Genomic DNA, 19632 nt, shown 5'->3' with positions numbered 1-19632 from the left:
CAGTTCAGAAATGTGACAGTGTAAATATTTGGGCAAAAATGACGTGACAAAGTATAAATATTGTACTTTCTGCTAAATTCCGCCGAAACACAGAAAGATTTGACAAAGCATTACTGTTTAGAAAGAATGTGACATAGTTTAGATATTTGGGCAGAATTTGGCAGAAAGTACAGTACACAAAGATTTGACGAAGCATTAGGTTCAGAAATTATTTGACAAATTATGAATATTTTGGCAGAATTTGGCAGGACATACAAAGTATTGCAGTTCAGAAATCATTTGATAAAAGTATGAATATTTTGGCAGAATTTGACCTATAGAAAAAAACAATACAGAAACATTTGACCAGTTAGTATACTATCATTTAAGCAAGAAATGTTTCACAGCATCTCATAACACCACCACAACCATCACTTATGTGCTTCAAGACTGTTGAAAGCTTCATGGTGTAAGCCGTCGCCCGCCACCCCCCAGCCCGGGTCACATGTGCACCTTCACCACTTCAAACAGCCAAGCGTTCTACCTCTGCTGGACTCACCTTCTTTCACGCACGGCCGAGTCTCCACGGTGAGGTCCGTGATCACGTACACACCGGCGTCCTGCGGAGTGGGAGAGGTGGGGGGAAAGGGGGAATGGAGGAGGGGATAAGTTACGTAATGACCGAAAGTAACCATTTTTTATGGTAAAGGAAGCAGCTCAAAGACAAAACAAAAATCTAAGTAAAAAAATAAACATGCATATCATGAATTATATGATGTCTTAAACAGCTCATAAATAAGCTATCCAGTAAGGTAAGAATTCACTGAAGCCTTGGACGAGTGTTGATGTTACTCACCGAGAACATCCTGAGGGCGTCCACGTAGTAGCTTTTGTAGGACCTGTCGATGGGTGGCAGGATGGGCGGCTCGATGGAACCCTCTTTGGATGGGAAAGTAAATGTGAAGCTGGGAGGATATGCTGCAGCTGTGATTGGCGGCGATGCTCATCTGCAATCAGCTGTCCCTTCGTTTAATCAATTCGTATCTCGATCGCGTAGGACAGATTAAACATTTCCGATTTTATGTATACAGGTGAAGAGATGGATTTATAACTTACTGGTGAAAGACAGTAGACAATAGCATCAGAAGACACACACATTTGCTTACTTCATTAGTACCTTGACAGTTTGGAACAGTTTAAACATTTATGATTTTTAGTATGCAGGTAAAGAGATTAATTCTAACATACTGGCGCAGGACAGAGTAGACAGTACAAAAGACTACAACAGAAACAATAGGATAGAATAGGCAATAGAGATGAGGCAAGGACACTGAATATTTGGCACTCATTACGATTATTACGCTCCCCATTCTCAGTACCCGCAAGTCACTCTGGCATGAAGTTCCGTACCTGTATCGACTGTGAGTGGCTCTGGCTTGAGGCGGTGCTTTTCGTTGCAGTAGTCGTTGTCGTTGACCTGCGAGTAGGCGTAATTGTAGGTGGTGAACCTATCTGCGAAGTCAAACAGTCTCTCCAGCGTGATTGGGTCGGGTTCCTGCCCCAGTAACTCTGTGCTCCTGTCCACCACGCCTGCGGGAAGAGAGGAAGCGGTTTGTTAGAGGGCAAGAATGTTTGTGTGTAAAGAAACAAGGGCAAGAGAAGTGTTTGAGAGGAGAGTGTTGGAGAGAGGCACATGTGACACAGATAAGGGCAGGTGCGAAGGGAATGTCCGAGAACTAGACAGGGATGTCATAAAAAAGTGATTGAAGTGTTAAAAAGGAATGTATGCGAAAACATGTGATGGGGACATTTTAGAGAGAGGGAAGTGTGCTGGAAATGTACATACCAAAGAAAGGGATGTGTTCTGAGAAATGTGATGAAAGGGGCCTGCGAAAGAGAGAGGGAAGCCTAGAATCCTTCCTCACTCACCCAGGCTGCACACCGAGTTAGGTTCGCTGCCAAGGGTCAAGGATGCAGTGTCTCCCGGCTGTGCCTTCGGCGTGGACCAGCTCAGAGTCACGTTGTTGGCCAGGCAGCGCTTGACCTGCAGCTCTCGCACGTCGCTCACCACCTCCCCGTCGGCGCGCGTGTACCAAACCAACACCTGGAACACACACACACATCTGGAACACTCGGCAACACTACACAGTCTCTTGCAACAGTAAATGCCAACTTGGATTCATTCAGACCTACCACACCTCATTTTGTCTTGTTTTCATACCTGTGAAGACTGCAAACACAACTCACGTCACTTAGATAACTATTTCGCTACCTACACCACCTTCGTAACTCTTATAACACCTGGAGTTTTCGGGAGCAGCAACACAGGTTATCTGCCCCATAAGCCTTCCCCATAAGCGAGTCTTCCTCCTTATAATCAAATCTCATCATTCTTGCCCATCAGCCTTGCCCATCAGTCACCTCTATCCATCACTTCCCTTAAGCTCTGCCCATGAGTCACCTCTATCTATCACGACCCATAAAAGTTCCCTCGTGTATGCCACATTCCCTCTAAGTCTCCTCACGTACCCTAGCCCTGGGGGACGCAGTGGGCGGCAGATCCACGTCCAGGTTTAGCACGCCCCGCACGGTCCCCTCGATGGGCGCCGGCATGGGCTCCACCAGGTTGGCGGCGTTGACGGGCAGCTCGCCGGCCGTCAGCGTCACCTCCTGCGTGGCCGTGTGCTGGATGATGCCGCGGGAGACGATCTGGAGGATTGAGGGAAGGTTTGATTTGGTTATGTGGAGGAAGGGAGAGAAGGAAGGAGGTCGAGGATGAAGAAGGGAGGGAGAGGAGGCGGTGATCGTGATTAGAGGATTGTATGAAAACTTGAAGAGGGGGAGAGAATAATGGAGGGAGGAAGGACTCATGATTAGAGGATTGTAGGGTAATCTGAAGGAGGCAGGGAGAGGAGGGAGGTCATGAAGTGCGGACTGTTAAGATAACCCTAAAGAGGGAGAGAAGGAGGAAAATCAAGTTTGGGGGAGGGAAGGAGGGAGGGAGAGAGTTAGGGAGGTCCTGATTGTAGGATTTTAAGATAACCTGAAGGGAGAAAGAGGAGGAGGAAAGGAGTAAGGCCACAGCTGTAGGATTGCAGGAAGAAAGTGTGGTATTAAGGAGATAAGGAAGGTGATAAAAGATAAGGAAGAGGAAAGTATTATAATAGGGTATGATTTCCATGTAGTATTGAAACAGGTACGAGGTATGCCAGGCGAGGTGAACCCCTCCCTCCCTTCCCACACACCTGTACAGTGAGGGTAGCGGTGGGCTGGTCGCGGGCGGAGAAGAGGACGGAGAGGCGGTGCTTCTTGGGTGCGGCGGGAGAGCACTCGAGCGTGTTCTCCGGCGCCACGATGAGCAGCGAGGAGTTGGAGGGCGAGAAGTAGTGCTCGATATAGTCCGTGTACTCGGTGGAGTCTGTGCTGGCGCGGCAGTTGAGGGTCTTCACCTGTTGGGACGAGGAGGACAGGTGGTGAAGGTGCTCGGGTGTGGAGACAGGTGTGTTGGCTTGGGTCTTTTAACCATTTGGGAAGAACTGTGCAGAATTTAGTAGCTTTTAGACCCGATGAAGAGTCAAGTCATATGAAGGAATCGTCAAAATTATTAGTTTCTACCATGTAGGTTGTATTAAGAGGAGGCGGCGCGCGGTGGAAAAATGTGAAGTCGAGTCCGCCATCTTGGGGTTGGCATGAAGCAGGTGTCTGCCGCTCCCAGCCGTACCTAGGCTTAGCTTTGACCTTACTACGCCCTACCTAGACCTCATTGTTTGACATAATGAATTCTAGAAATCTTCACGCAACTGGCTACAAGTGCCCCATGCAAGGTAATAATGTTGATAAAATAAAATATTTTTTTTATATCAGCAGGAATATATATTAGGTCACTAGCGTCTCTGATGGGCAGCTCGTTATAATATTATCATCTAATAGGAAGACAGGCTTTCTTGGTTTTCTCTTCAGCATAAGAAGCTTATAGTACCTACATGTAACCTTAATTGCTACTCGAGAACCTACCTTTAATTTTTTTATGACATTCAAATTAAGTCTGGACCATATTGGTTGCTATTTGGACTGATAAGAAGTATGGGAGGTTGGAATAATAATCCAACAGTAAGACAGTTTTCTGCTGCATGTAAGAAATCGCTTGTTCATAATGATTTACCTGCAGCTGTTAGTTAAGGCATGTTTTCTACCTCTAAAGAACAACTTTAGTAATGAAAGGAAAGGTATTTTAAGGGCAGAAGTTCACCTTAATATAAGTATATGATTTTGAAGTCTGCAAAGTATACAAGAAACAGACTACAAAAGGAAAGGATTAGGTGATATGGTGCACCTCAAGGACGGAAGTTTTATTTTTTAGTTCAGTTTGATTGTTTTATTACAGAGGTCTGCAAGTATAGGAAACATGTAAACACGAGTAAAGAGTTGGATAGCAGGAGGTAGAGCAAGAACAGGAAGGATTCACGCAGCAGGAGGTGGAGCAGTGTGGGCGAGGCAGCGGGACAGAGGCACAGAGGCGGGAGTACTTACGCGGACACTGTTTGCATCGTAGTTGTGCAGCACCATGCTGAGGATGCCGTCGAGGGCCGTGGTGTCGTTGTTGCAGCGGCCGGCGGCACACACCTCCACGGGGACGCCAGAGGCGGGAGTCCCGTCGGGTAGCTCGGCGCGCAGCTGTGGACGGGGAGGGTTGTCAGTACCTCAGACACAGACGGGAAAATACAAGGACACAGACAAACTTACAGGATGAAAGCATACAGACACGACAAATGAACGAACACTTTAGTATCACAGACACACAGAACAAACATACATACAGACAAAAATGGACACACTGACATGATTATACACATACAATACAAATACAAACTGACAAACACACAAAGACAGGACAGAAATGAACAGATAGACATGACAAAACAGACAGAACAAAAGAAAAACAAAACACTGACAAAAGCTGAAACATCTCCGCACCTTGACCGTGAAGGGGAGGTTGGGCTTCATAAACTCGTCCTTGTAGAGAGGCTTGAAGGTAACGACGGAGCGGGTGATGGAGACCAGTTGCTTCCCGCCCAGCTGCACGCCCGTCCCCGCCTCCTCCACCGTGGCCGAGGCTTCCAGGTTGTACACGGAGCAGTCGATCACCTGCATCTCCTCGGACGTCACCGCAAAGTTGATGCAGCCGTCAATCTAAGAAGCAAAGGACACAAGTTTAAGGATAGCGTGCATACTTGGTTCTTATGGGCTATATTCCAGTTAGTACTCATGAGGAGGGTGATTCATTAGACACTACAGAACTTAAAAGGAAAAGAAGGCATCCATAGATCAATAAACGCATGGGATGCTGGAGTACATGGTTGTCATAGATTAAAAACGGTTATTCATTGGACATTACAGAACTTGAGAAAAGAGCCGTCCATAGCTCATTAAACCTAAGGAAAATTTTAGACTCATTTGCGTGCGTGAATTTGGCTTGCGTTGCTTTGTATCATGTTTTGTTTTTTACCGATTCTACGTGTAAGAGAACTGTAAATGGCTCCTCGATATTCCGGAAAGAAAGCGATATCAATCCTCAATCGTGTGTATTTAAACGGTACTTACGGTGACATTGTGGGTGACTTCCTTGCGACACTTCCTCCGCTCCCAGTTGTGGATGGTGAAAGACAGGTTGCCCTTCACAGGCTGGCCGAAGGTGTAGCTGTGGAAGGGAGGCACAAGGAAAACGTTGAAAGAGAGAGAGAGAGAGAGAGAGAGAGAGAGAGAGAGAGAGAGAGAGAGAGAGAGAGAGAGAGAGAGAAGAAAACAATGTTATCAAGTATCAACGAGAGAAACTTAAGGCCGGTTCCACAGTTCGGTTTAGTTTGTTCGTAAGCTCCCTAACCAAAGACTGCGACAACTCTGTATCGTTTGAGGAGTTTGGTGTTCATAGACTAAGCAATTTGAAACTATACGGAAAATCTCTCTATTATCTATCATCTACAGTATATCTTGCCTTTAAAAGAACCTTCAATGCTTCCCTCCCCTCTTAGCTGTCCCGCTTCGATCTCTATTTTACTTTTCTAACCTTCGTTACAGGTAACTCACTTGGCACACACTTGGAGGGAGTATTTCTCGTCGGTGGGGAGGGCGTAGGCGGGCGGCGTGATCTTGACTTCGAAGCGCGGCAGCACGAACTCTTCCACCTTGAACGTCTGGATGGTACTCCCGCTTTGGGTCTTGACGTGGATCCTGTACGACCCCTGCGGAGAGACAAGCTAGGATATGGCCTGTATGTTTAACCGACTCGGGGGAGAGGATAGAAGTTTGATATTGGGGAGATCAGACAAATTCACTTGAAGATAATAAGAGGTACTATGTCACGAGGAGGAGCTAGAAGTTGACAATCTGAGCAGTCCTTAAACGAAGCTGCTTCCTCACCTCCTCGGGCTCGTCGGCAAGCTGGAAGTCGAGGTGCACCAAGCCATCCGTGTTGGTGACGTTCTTCCACTGGGCGATGCGGTTGCGTGAGGGTGTGGTGACGTAGATCTCAGAGTACTGCAGGGGGAGAGAGGGATAGTGGATAGTGATGCACCACTGGCAGGGCTAAAGGGTGAGAGCCGTCATTCTAACCAGTGAAGAAAGTACGGAAGGAAGGAAGGAAGAAAGGAGGCGGTGGCTGAGTGGTCAGTATGCAGGCGTGGTGTTCTGGAGGCCGCGGGTTCAAGTTTCGCCCACTCTACAAGCTGACTGTTTTGAGTCATCGCCAAGTGGCCTAAGACTACCAACATGCTGTCCTGATGGCCACTTATCAATCCGGACTCCAGTCAACAGTCAAACTCTTAAGAGGATCAAAGGGAGCTCCTTAGAACAGAATGAGCCAAGCAGGGAGGCGGTGGCTGAATCGACAGAGTAACACCACCGCGTTCAGGAGGACGCGAGTTCAATCCCCGCCCGGTGCCACCAAGCTGGGATTTTTCAGCCGCCGCCGAGTGGCTTAAAACTACCCACATGCTGTCCAGAAGACCACCTATCAACCCGGACTCTAGATTTTAGGATTAAAGATGAGCTCCGGGAGGGCAGCATGAGCCAATGCAAGATGGCGCCACTATAAACACTCGCCTGCGCCAGAACGGGCTGGGCCGACCATCAGGACCCACCGGGAAGAAGCCTTGGGCCGATCATCAGGCCACACCGGGAAAAAGCCTACCGGCGCTATAGGCCGCGACGTAAAAAAAAAAAAAAAAAAAAAAAAGTTGCACCACTATAAAACATTGCCTGCGCACAATAGGTTGGGGCCGACCACCAGGCCCCATCAAGAAAGTTTACCGGTGTTATAGGCCGAACGTAAAAGCAAAAATTCAATGAAAAAAGGTACTACGCGCTGCAGAGAAGAAAGTAAGGAGAGAAAGAAGAAAGGAAGTGAGGATGGAGTGAAATAATTAAGATCAAACCAAAGACATCAACACCATCTCTCACCTCCTCCTTGGACACCTCCAGCTTGTTCCCGGTGATGGTCAGCACGCGGAACTGCACCTTCTCGCCGGGGCGGTAGAGGTACCTGTCGGTCTGGATGATGGTTTGGTCGTTGTTGCGCTGAAAAATGATGTCCTTCTTGTCCTTCACTTCCACGCCGCCCACCCTCCCCTCGATCAGGAGCTTCCCGTAGTAGCACTCGGATTTGTTGACGGTGATGTCGTGACACTGCTCGTACTTGCCTGTCATGACGGGTAGAAAAGTTAGGTAGAGGTCGAGTTTACCTGTGACGAAGGGTAGAAAAGTGAGGTAGAGGTAGAGGTAACCTGTAATGAAGGGTAGAGAGAACCTAAACTTACTTTTAACGAATGATAAATATAACAGCATGAATTTAACTACAACAAAGTGTAGAGAACACAGTAAGAGGATATACCAGTAAGTAAAGCATGATGGATATTTGGCCCAGAAACGACATGATAAGCCTCGAACATAGTGCTTCAAGTTGGGCAGGTTAAACAGTAAAAAACTCTGACAGCAAGAACAGGTCAGCGCCAAACAAAACCCTGCAGTAAAAACACAATGAGATAATAAAAACCAACATCAAACGACAACAAGAAAACTATAACCTCCATCCCAGCCAACGTACCAGCAGGGATATCAAAGACCTCCTCCGCCAGTTTCTTGTTGGGGTCGTAGCCATCGTAGTGACCCGCGGTGACGTTTAGGCTTCCTGCCGGCGCCGCGGGGTCCTGCACGAAGACGCATACCTGGGACGTGCCGGGCGAGATCCAGTTACGGGGCGTGGTGATGAGGTAGTCCCTGAAACGGCGGGGAAGGTGTTAAGGACGTGGAAAAGGAACAAGCAGAAAGGGCGTGGAAACGAGGGTTAATGTGGAAAGAAAGAGCATGGAAAGGAGGGTTAATGTGGAAAAAAATGGCATGGGAAGGTGTAGAGAAAGGGCACTGAATAAGGGATGAGGGAAGGGCAAGGAAAAAGATGGAAAAGACGTAAAGAAAGGCTATGGAAATGGATAAAGAAGGGCAGGTAGGGAAGAGAAAAGGCCAAAAGAATAGAGTTGGCCTTGCAAGACACGTGTGGAAATTGGTGAGGTTTGAAGACAATGAGAAGACAGGTGTTGGGAGGAAAATGGGAAGACAGGTGTGACGATACGTGTAAGAGTGAATAATGAGTAAATGATGAGAAATATTGGCAAGAAGGCGCTACTATAAACACCAGCGCCATAACGGGCTGGGGGTGACCACTAGGCCCCCCGGTGCCATAAGCGAAACGTAAAAAAATAAAAAGACAAACAGGTAACAAGTCCCCATTAGATTGCCATGGATAGTCTTGTCAGATGCTATACGAGTCTCTTAAAACCCGAAAACTAAGTTCGCGAAAAAAAGTAGATTCAAATCGTAGTACAGAATTCAACTCTTTTATAGGGACAAAGCGTCGACTTTTCAATACCTCACAAACGAATCCTTTTTCCCCTTTCCCTTCACCGGCTGTCCGTCCACTCCGGTACAATGGCGCAGCGTGACGAGAGCACAACGAAGGGTAGAAAAAAAAGTGTACAATGGTGCCGCAGGGGAGGGCGGGGGGAAAGGGGGAGAGGCGAATGAACGAACATGGATCAGAGGTCGGCGGTCGGGCCGTCCAGAGATGAACTCAAGTAACTTTTGGGTCCGGGTCGGCGGCGGTGGTTGCCCGTCCAGTGATGTTGAAAATTCTAAATGTCATAAAACTATGAAATGGAAGTACTTAGCTACAAAATAACTTATACATACATTTCAACATAGTAATAATATAGATGTATTTGCATTATGTACATCTATTTCGTTTGGCAATAAATATAATTTGTTGAAAACTGGAATTGTGGCATCAACGCACGCGGCCACAGCCAGGTGTAAACAAACCCACAGGTGTGGTGAGAAGAAGCAAATAGCAACAAACACACACCTGCATATACCTGCGCCAAGCAGGTTTCAAGGTGACCTTCCTCCTTCCACGAAAGTCCCTCCTCCTCCTCTTCCTCCTCCAAGGCTCATGATCTCTCTTGTTCTTTCCTACTTTTTTTTCTCTCCTTCCATGAATAAACTCCAATACTCGTCCCCTTGTTTTTCTGGTTTTTGCCTCCTGTGCTCACGATCTCCTCTTTTTCTTCTTTCATAAACTTCATCTCCCACCTCTTACTCAAACTAATCTGCCACCTCCTACCCGATGACAGCTGTCATCATGCTGTGACTGGCTAAATACCCTCAAAACGCGACTTTAGAGCTCCGCCCACGTGACCTGCCCCATGCCCTCTCCTTACCCTACTCTCTCTCTCTCTCTCTCTCTCTCTCTCTCTCTCTCTCTCTCTCTCTCTCTCTCTCTCTCTCTCTCTCTCTCTCTCTCTCTCTCTCTCTCTCTCCTAAACCTATCAACAGTGGTGTTCCACAAGGGTCTGTTCTATCACCCACTCTCTTCCTATTATTCATCAATGATCTTCTTTCTATAACAAACTGTCCTATCCATTCATACGCTGATGACTCCACTCTGCATTATTCAACTTCTTTCAGCAGAAGACCCTCTCTTCAGAAATTACATGACTCCAGGCTGGAGGCTGCAGGACGCTTAACCTCAGACCTTTGTTAGCCTTTTTGTTAGCTGTTTTTAAGTGTTTATGTTTAAGGCGCGAACTGTTATCTCACGTCAGGTCCGGTGTACCGTTGCCTGCTTTCTCCAGTTGATTGAAGTGGTTGAGATAACACAATAGCCTTTACTTAAGTGAGATGTATTATGTGTTGGCCGAGCGGAGCCGTTAAATTCACTTTGAGTTACTTAATTTTCTCTCTCTCTCTCTCTCTCTGGTTGACTTAAACAGTTATTTTGGCATTTTAACTATATTAACAGTCTTACAGAATAGTACAGGATTTGTGGAGGAGTCATACGCACACCCCGAGCAGTCCTCTGCACCTCCTAAGCACAACCTATGCACCGACGTGTTAATAAACATCCTTGTACAATATAATATACACATTACATCTTGGTATCATTTCCGATTGGGATAGAAGGAACCTTGTGTCCTTCATTGTCTCAAAAACTCAATTTCGTTCTCCACCTCGACTCGACACAATTTTCCAAACACCTATCCCCTATTCTTCGACAACACCCAGCTGTCACCTTCTGCAACACTTAATATCCTCGGTCTATCCTTAACTCAAAATCTTAACTGGAAACTTCACATCTCTTCTCTTACTAAATCAGCTTCCTCGAGGTTGGGCTTTCTGTATCGTCTCCGCCAGTTCTTCTCCCCCGCACAGTTGCTATCCATATACAGGGGCCTTGTCCGCCCTCGTATGGAGTATGCATCTCACGTGTGGGGGGGCTCCACTCACACAGCTCTTCTGGACAGAGTGGAGTCTAAGGCTCTTCGTCTCATCAGCTCTCCTCCTCTTACTGATAGTCTTCTACCTCTCAAATTCCGCCGCCATGTTGCCTCTCTTTCTATCTTCTATCGATATTTTCACGCTGACTGCTCTTCTGAACTTGCTAACTGCATGCCTCCCCCCCTCATGCGGCCCCGCCGCACACGACTTTCTACTCAAGCTCATCCCTTTACTGTCCAAATCCCTTACGCACGAGTTAACCAGCATCTTCACTCTTTCATCCCTCACGCTGGTAATCTCTGGAACGATCTTCCTTTAACTGTATTTCCCTCTGTCTACGACTTGAACTCATTCAAGAGGAAGATATCAGGACACCTCTTCTCACGTAATTGACTGTTCTTTCGGCCACCTCTTCGGATTCTTTACAGGAGCAGCGAGTAGCGGGCTTTTTTTTATTGTTTCCTCTTTTTTGTGCCCTTGTGCTGTTTCCTTTGCTGTAAAAAGAAAAAAAAAAGTCACGTGGGCGGAGCTTTAAAGTCGCGTACTGAGGGTATTTAGGCAGTCACAGCAAGAGGACAGCTGTCATCGGGTAGGAGGTGGCAGATGTCGCCTACCAGAAAATTTGAGAGGCGGAGCCGGAGCCTGGAGGCCACGATAATAACGTACGCAGCCTCTATGTAACGACGTGACCGAACGAAACAAAACCCATAAAACAGTACAATAAAACTAAGGATCGAAATAATGAAATAAACCACAAAAACCCTCATGTACTCACCCACTTATGAACACCGGGGCCGCCAGGAACAGGGTGAAGAGGAGGGTGGGGGACACCTTCGGACTCGCCATGGCTGGACAGGTAACGCAAGGAGCAGGTGAGCGGAGGACCTACCAGGTGGACGGCCGGGCGGAGAGTTAGGTGACGAGTGCGAGCCCTCCACGAGCCGGCCGCGGAGGAGGAGGAGGAGTAGGAGCAGGAGAGGAGGAGGAGGGATATAGATAGCGGAAGAGACTGGGATTCACAGTCTCCAGGAGGGGTTATTGTGACCATGTCACCCAAAGGAGAGCCATTGCCAGCACGAACTTTCAATGAAAACAAAAACACACCTCGTAAAAACATTAATACTCCCTGTCCTCGATTACCCTCCAGTCCCAACACACACTCAGGAAAACACAGATGAGCAAACTTCAAGTCATTCAAAACAGAGCCTTAAGATTTGCCACCAACCAAAGACACCCTTACACAATATCGACCGAGGATATCCACCATCTTACAAAGACTCTGCCAATAAACATCAGACTTCACCACAAGGCAATGAAAATATGGGACAGTGTCGACTTTAAACACCCCCACTGTAGAAGCTCTATATAACAACCAGCAAAATATACGCCACTACCACGCAGCCTTTCCCAGCAGTCTCCAACAGCTACGAACAATGCCCGATCCTCTTTACCATTAAAAAGTCATGAATCAGTAAATTTAGCCAGTAAAACACTCACCACACAAACACAACATATATACAACTATGACAAACAACCTACACCAATCACGACAAACAACACCTAACAACGCCTTGAACCTACCTAAACACTCTTTAGAAAAAACATCCAAAAATCTAACCACTCAAACTCATGCAACGGTGGTCACCCACTAATCTATCTACTTTTGCTGTCCTTCTATTCCTACCTTGTTTTTTTCAAACCCTTTTTCCCTTTCCCCCTCTCCTATAAAAAAAAGGAGTTAGAGGAGGAGGACGAGAAGGAGAGGTAAGATAGGGAAAGTAGGAGGAAGAGGGGGAGGGTAAGGGAGTGAGGGGATGGGAAGGGGAAGGGAGGAATGTGAGAAAGGGAGTAATAATGGAGGGAGGGGAAGGGACGGGTGGGGGGAGAAGGTGGAGGGATGGAGGGCGGGAGGGGTAGGAGAATGAAAAGGAAGGGGAGGAGAATGAGGAGAACGAAGTATAAGGAAGTAAGAAGATAATGAGGGAAGAGGAGTAGAAAATTAGAGGAGGAAGAGGGAAGGGTGAGGGAGGACGAAGTAAGGAATGGAGAGAAAGGAAGAGAAAATGATGGGAGAGCAGAAGGAAGGAATAGGGATTGGGTAAGGAGTATAGAAGATAAATAAAAATAAAAATAAAGAAGATAATGGAAGAGACAAGAGAAATAATGGAAGGGTAAGAAAAAAAAAGGAGAAAAGAAGTAACGGAAGGGAATAGGGGAAGGGGAGAAAATGAGAAGCAAGGAAGAGAGGCAGAGCAATGAAGGAAAAAAGATGAGAATGGAGGAATATGAGGACAGAAGAGAAGAAAGAAAAAAAAGGAGAGAAAGAAACTAAGGGCAGGAAGAAACAGAATGTAAAGAAAGGAAGACAGAAAACAGTGAAGACAAGGAGGGAAGACAACAGAGAAAGATAGGAAGGAAAAGAGAAGAAATGAGGAAGAAGGGAAAAGGGAGAGTGGGGAAAACATTCCTATTCTCCCTCCGTCTCTCATTTCCCCTTTTCCTTTCCATCTGTTTAAGTTTCTTCCATTCCCTTTCCATTCCTAAATACATTTCCTATTTCGTCATTTTTTTATGATCTCCCTTTCTAGTGTCAGTCTTCCTCTCACCGTTCCCTTTCCCCTTAATATCCCTACTTCCTTTCTTCACTAACATTCATTTGTCCCTTCACTTTAACTCTTCCTTTTCATCCTTCCCTCTCCTCTCCTTTAATATCCCTACTCCCATTCTTTATAATCCATCATTTATCATTAACTTATGAACCTATAAATATAAATACAGGATGTGGTTATCGTTGTGTTCTGTTCTGCAATTAATACTTTTCTTCCCTTATCGTTTATATTTTGCCATCACACGGGCGTCTGTCCTAATGTAACATACGGTATATTATTATTATCATTACTCTCATTTTTGTGTCCCGTTCACGTGTCTTCATATAAGGGTTTACAGTCGCTCTCACGGCCGTCTCCTGTCAGCATTCCAATTATTGTTTCGCTTCTAACTCGTTTCCGCTGGTCTGTTCTCAGAGTGGGGTTCCGGAAGGGTATATAACACTAACTTATCTAACGTTGTGTGCCATAACTTTGTAAAAGACATTATTATTTTTTATACTAAACTTTTCAACAATAAACTTTTTGCATTTTTCTCAGAGGTGGATTTTATTTACTGCCAACCCTCCCTGATTAATTAAAGTGAAGATAGTTGAAGCCACAAGGTTATTAGATGTCTTGAGAAAAGCTGAAAAGTTACACAGAATACTGAACAAATATTAAGCACCAATCACTCAATCAATCTTCTAATGCTCTTGCCAAAGGATACAGAGCACAAAAATGGACAAAAAGACATCATATGAAGTTAGCATTTTATTGATCGTATAATATTTTAGTATCTAAGAGTTGAACGGTTTTATATAAAGTTATTTCTATGTCGACAAGTTAGGGACCGTGTAAAACCTACACACAGCTTCCCTTCACCATCAGACAGGCATGAACACCGGTGGAGAGGTGACGTAGGGCTCGTGGCGGCGTGAAAGAAAACGCTGTGAGGGAGGCTGCGGCGGTGGATGTTTGTGATGCGATGACAGGAACTTACACGGAGGAGGAGACGAATTGATTCTATTCTTTCAACTTCCTCCTCCTGCCATGAAGGAGACCAGGATGAAGGTGAAGGCGGCGATGCAGCCTGGCAGGTGACGCGCGGCTGCCATGGAAAACGGCAAGCTGAGAGGTGAGAGAAAACGCGGTGAAGCTTCCAAACGAGATTCGAAGCTTCACCGAGTCGAGATGTTGGAGGACAATTTAGTGTTTGATCCTGTTTTGTGATAGTTGTGCTTATCGAGATGACCGACTGTGATGCAGGTCAAGGCCACGGCGAGGTTCCTGGCGGCCAGCATCAGGGCGAGGCTGTGGAGCCCGATCAGCCCAAGGAGACTCGAGAATCCTTGGCTCAGCCTCAGCGTGTAGAAGTTGTGTCCGCCCCGCGACACCCCCCACACCCCCGCCCCCGCCACACCCGTCTGGGCCGGGGCTGACACGGGGTGGGTCAGGAGTGAGAGGTAGTGGTGTGTTTGGTGGTGTTCTGTTGTGATGGTGAGCAGGGTCAGCAGGGCCCAAGGAGACTATAAAACATAGTCTCTTTGGCAGGGTCAGTGAGCACTGACGCTTGTGTTTACGCGCCCCGATGCTGGCCAGTGTGTCTCATTCTGTGGAAGGCGCTGTCGCCGCGGCGCGTCTGTGGCTGTTGCTCCTCCTGACCAAGGTAAAGATAGCTACGTTATCCTTACCTTGGTCCTCACCACGCCCCGTGGCGGCTGTGCTGGCCAGCCTGTCAAACGGCATCACCGAGTTCAGGGTAGCGGTGGACAGCCTGCTGATCCTGTAGGGCGCCATGTAGTGGGACTGGTGACAGGGGGCAACTTCACGCCCCCGTGTTCTCTTCTTCGAGGCGGTGCGGCCGTGGGGCGCCACGCACGCCATGGCCTGGCGGAGGTGGCGAAGGCGCTGACGGCGAGGCAGCAGGCCGTGAGCAGCGTCTGCCATGGCCACGTGGCGGAACGCGATGCCTCTTGTTAGTGTTGGCGCCTTGGGGTCCGCGACCCTCCACGCCACCATGGAGGAGTTGAACAGCACTGCCACGGCGGAGGACGCTCCCCATGCAGCAGCCGTGGCGTGAACACCACGCAGGAGAGAGCCAGCAAGGAGGCTGTTATGATACAGAGACCAGCATGGTCACCGCCGCCTGAGGGGTGAGTATTTGTGCATGTATCGTGTGGTTCGCTGTGTGTCAGCGTCATGATATAGTTGCGAGGCCCGTTAGAACAGATCAGTGGCGGTGTGATGTGCAGGACTACTTATGTAGTCGATCATTTAAGATTTCTTTACATCACACAATTCTCTTTATGACTGTCACTAACTCTCCTTCATCACAGCCACACTTCGTCCCGTGCTTTGTGTCCTCCATCAATGTCTCTCTCCCACACACACAAAGTGGTGAGGAATCATATAAAACATTAAATAATTAAATGGTAACTATTTATTACAACACTAAAAACATTGTTCAGCTTCTCTACATAATGTAACCTGTGGTGGTGGCGGCTACTGACAACAGACAAACAAAGCAAGAGAAAACTGCACAAAACAAAGTGATGCAGAATTATAACTGAACAAAACACCGGAAAACACTAATTTAAACGCCATAAAAATGGCAACACCAAAAACACTGCCGCCAGACATACAACATCGAACGCAAACACTAACGCTACCTACAGTCTTCCTGAAGGCGTGGGTGTATGTATTAAGTAATTTATCTGTGAGCAGAGAGCGAAGATAAAAAGCTGTTTGGGTGCGACTTTGTAATCCACAGAGCATATACAAAAATACTCTTAAGTCAGTCTGTGGAGGGATGTGTCGGAAAAAAAGGTGCAAGATAAAAAGGTTTGAATAGGGGCTGAACGAGGTGGTGGTGGTGGTGCTTTGTTCTGTCCATTCCCTGTCCATGCCGTCCGTTTCCTGGGTCGTTAGTTACAGGTATAGTGGACAGGTAAAGATGGTCAGGTAAGATCTCGCCACCTGTCCATTTTCTCTCCTTGGTGTCGGTTCTCCGCCCACTGGTAGTTTCAGGTGTTGTCATGGACAGGTAGGACGCCACCACCTGTCAGCCCTTTTTCCACAGGTGCTTAACGACACTCATCATTGGGGGGAAGCGTGTACCTCTGTAGGGGAAAAGAAGCAATTAGTATAGTAAAATTGAAGTTATAAAAGGAGAGGGATTAGAAAATGCAAGGAGTATTCTAAAAATCATTCCAGCAAAATAGGAGGGGAAAACAATGAGGACAATACAAAATTCATACAGTTAATACTACAGACAGAATAAGATGGAATATTGATGAAAGTTTAAGAAGGAGATTTGAAATAGGAGATGGAAGAAAGGAAACACGAGTAACGAAGAGGGAGAAAGGAGACAGAAGTGAAGGAAATGAATAAATAAATAAAAGGATGAAACAATCTCACTAACAAAACAAAACAACGAAATATACTAAACGAGACAAATACTCCATTTCAGACTTATCACACCCTTAAGGGAGCGTCGCACTGAAATGTACGATAATTTCTGGGATTTGACGAAAATGAGTTTTGTGTTTCTAAAATATGATTGTGATGATGGCAACAGTCAAAGTTTCGTGGTAAACCTGGTTTCTAAAGTGGTTTTTATTAGCAAAGTAGATGAAAATATTGCGACAGTAGGCAACCCAAATACGTAGACTTAATGGCACGCTCCGCTACGCCTCAAATTGTAAATGCCCTATATCTCAATACTATTTTTCTGCCAATTAGGACATACCTAACTCTTGTGCCTGAACGGATTTGATTGATCTTTTTTTGTCAAAGAAGAAACCTTTCTGTACACTTAATTTGAGTGAAATAAATATATTTAGTCTCACATTTTTAAATATTTCGTTCCCTTCAAATTTTTTAGAGTACTTAGAAGTAAAATATTATATGGCGAGATGCAGACGAGTAAGTGAAAAAGGAATCAGGATTAAATGTTCTACAATAGTTACTCCTTCAAAAGAGAACGTGCAAACCCTTCTCAAAGAAGGGCTCAGTGGTATCCTCAAGTAACGTGAATGTTCGATTATAGCGTATTTGTGTTGTTATCAAAGGGATTTAAGTGTTTTACTCAGGCAGCACAGGAATGATACTTCATTACAAAAGGATTGTTGCATAAATACACCAAAGTATGGATTGAATTTTGATGTTCTCCGACAAGAGTAAAGAGGGCGACGCTTCCTTAATATCAGAAGACTCTTCAAACCTTACTATTGGCTCTCCTCCTCTTCCTCCTCCTCCCAGCCCTAACCAAAGCCTTACCTTAGACACTGAGAACTCGGGCTGGTAGTAGTCGTACACCACCACCGTGCCGGGCTTCACCTCCTCCACATCCACCTCGCGAATCACCCGGAAGTTGACGCAGGTGTCCTTGGCCGTCAGCTCGTTCACGTAGAAGTTCACCTTGCTGCCGTCCACCTCGTAGCGCTTCAGGTTCTTGTCTTCCTTGAGCAGCTTCTTGAGGTCCTCCTTCTCGGGGATGTAGCCGGAGATCAGGTCCACCTCGATCACCACCATGTTGGAGGAGTTGTCGGGGAGACGGTAGGAGGCGCAGGCGGTGATGCGCTTGGTGACGCACTGATGGTCGGGTGCAGTGTTGGTGTTGACGGTGAGGTCGAAGGCGTCGCTGGGCTCGGGTGTCGGGATGTTGTAGCGGAGCACGGCCTGGGGGGAGATGGTGAAGGGATTGGTGGTCAAGCGGTTAAGGGGTAGTGACTGTGGAAGGTGTAAAGTGAAGTATTATGAGGTGGGATGAGGCACGGTAATGGGGTGGCAGTAGTTATTCGATCCAAAGTTAAGTGATGGGCCAAAGGTTGTGAAACTCTGGTGATGGAACAGGGGAAGGGGATTAGTGCGAGTTATGGAGCGTGGTCAAGCAAACGGTAGTGATGGGGGAGGGTGGGGTTAGGAGAAGTATTACAAGGTGGTGTGCTGTAGTGATAGATGATGGGGTGATGGTAACAAACAGTGATGTGATTAAGGGAGCTGTGGCAGTGGCCAGGTGTGTGGGGGACAATTACTGACAACATGCAGGTCTAGTCGAGTTGCGTACCTGCATGACGGCACAACCCTCGCCCTCCATGCCCAGCGTCACGTTGGTGGGCAGCGTGGGCAGCGTCACCAGTTGTTGCAGAAGCTTGTTGTTGTCGTTGATGCTGAAGGAGTGCGTCAAGCCCTCTGCAGTGACAGTGGCGGTCACGCTGAGCGGCCCCTGGTGCTGGTAGCTCTCGAAGGTGGCCAGCGCCTGGAGGGCCACGATGGTGTCCTGTGGGAAGGAGGTCAAGGGTCACTGTGCCATCAGGTGTGCAAAGTTCACTAGGGTCAGGGTCTTTCAGATAGCCAGGTCTATTCCTCCCTCTACCCCACACATGTTTGGCTCCTGGCTCCCATCCCCCTCACCTGGGTAGAGTAAAAGCCTCCTTGGCCGTTCCTCTGGGTAGTAATCCACTTTACGATCTTCCTGGCCTGCGGCTCGTTCTTCTCTGCGTCCAGGGTCAGGAGGGCCAGGATGGCATAGCCGGCTGTCTCCAGGGCGGCGGCTTGGCTGTTACCTGCGTGGAAACATTTGCGTAAGGCTCCTCTGAGGTGACTTTTGGGAATAGTTAGGTTACCAAAGCCTTTAAGTCACTGTATGAAGATAACACTTCCCCGAGGAGGTATATATGTACCTTGTCTCTCTGGCAGCTTCCAGTACATTTCGTCCTTGCTGTCTACGGCAGCCTCCAGCAGGGCAGTCACGGCGGCAGCGGCCTCGGGGCGTCCAGCAAGGGCCAGGGCGTAAGCCTTGGTGGCGAGGGTGTAGGGATGGATGGAGGTGTCGCTGGTGAGGCACTGCACGGCCTTGTTCACGGGCTTGGAGGTGAGGTCCTCGTCGGCCTCAATCAGCGCCACCAGCACGTAGGCGGTGAGTGACGCAGGAGTCTTGCTGTTGCTCAAGCCGCCCTGTGAATCAAACAACATTTAGCAGTCACTTGTATGGCACCTCCCAACGGTTAGGGCCCATTTCGCCGCTGTTGACTTATCACACTAAGTATTTTGTTTCATGCCCGTTAGTGGCGCTGTTGCCTAATTTGGGATTACTGAGGCTGTACCTGCATGCCTTTGTGCAGAACCTTGCCCACGGTGATGAAGCAGCCCTCTGTGTCCTGCTGCTTCATCAGCCAGCTCCTCGTCTCGTTCAGCTTCTCTTCGTCAACCTGAAAGACCAACGCAAACACGTCACCAC

The 19632-nt window shown here is 47.4% G+C and overlaps 2 protein-coding genes across 4 annotated transcripts in view; both read right to left on the bottom strand.

The window, feature by feature from the left end:
• The window catches only part of LOC126999351 (alpha-2-macroglobulin-like), a 45675-nt gene extending 33990 nt beyond the window's left edge, over positions 1 to 11685 (bottom strand). Inside the window, exon 1 of the mRNA XM_050861882.1 lies at positions 11579 to 11685. Coding sequence (XP_050717839.1) covers positions 11579 to 11649 — 71 coding nt within the window. The 5' untranslated portion in view covers positions 11650 to 11685. The remainder of the gene's footprint in view (positions 1 to 11578) is intronic.
• Positions 1 to 19632, bottom strand: part of LOC126999350 (pregnancy zone protein-like) — a 62583-nt gene that overhangs the window by 8593 nt on the left and 34358 nt on the right. For 2 of the 3 annotated variants that reach the window (XM_050861877.1, XM_050861880.1), the window contains 6 exons: positions 19499 to 19603; positions 19076 to 19349; positions 18807 to 18958; positions 18460 to 18672; positions 17670 to 18071; positions 15817 to 16510 (listed from right to left, as the gene is read on the bottom strand). In XM_050861877.1, coding sequence (XP_050717834.1) covers positions 16475 to 16510; positions 17670 to 18071; positions 18460 to 18672; positions 18807 to 18958; positions 19076 to 19349; positions 19499 to 19603 — 1182 coding nt within the window. In that variant the 3' untranslated portion in view covers positions 15817 to 16474. Of the gene's footprint in view, positions 1 to 15816; positions 16511 to 17669; positions 18072 to 18459; positions 18673 to 18806; positions 18959 to 19075; positions 19350 to 19498; positions 19604 to 19632 lie in introns of those variants that run through there. The other variant, XM_050861879.1, reaches the window with a different exon arrangement.

This window comes from Eriocheir sinensis, chromosome 16 (genome assembly GCF_024679095.1).
Source record: "Eriocheir sinensis breed Jianghai 21 chromosome 16, ASM2467909v1, whole genome shotgun sequence".
NCBI classification, from domain to species: Eukaryota; Metazoa; Arthropoda; class Malacostraca; order Decapoda; family Varunidae; genus Eriocheir; species Eriocheir sinensis.
The sequence above is the reverse complement of the archived record's forward strand: the minus strand, read 5'-3'. Positions and strand labels throughout refer to the sequence as shown.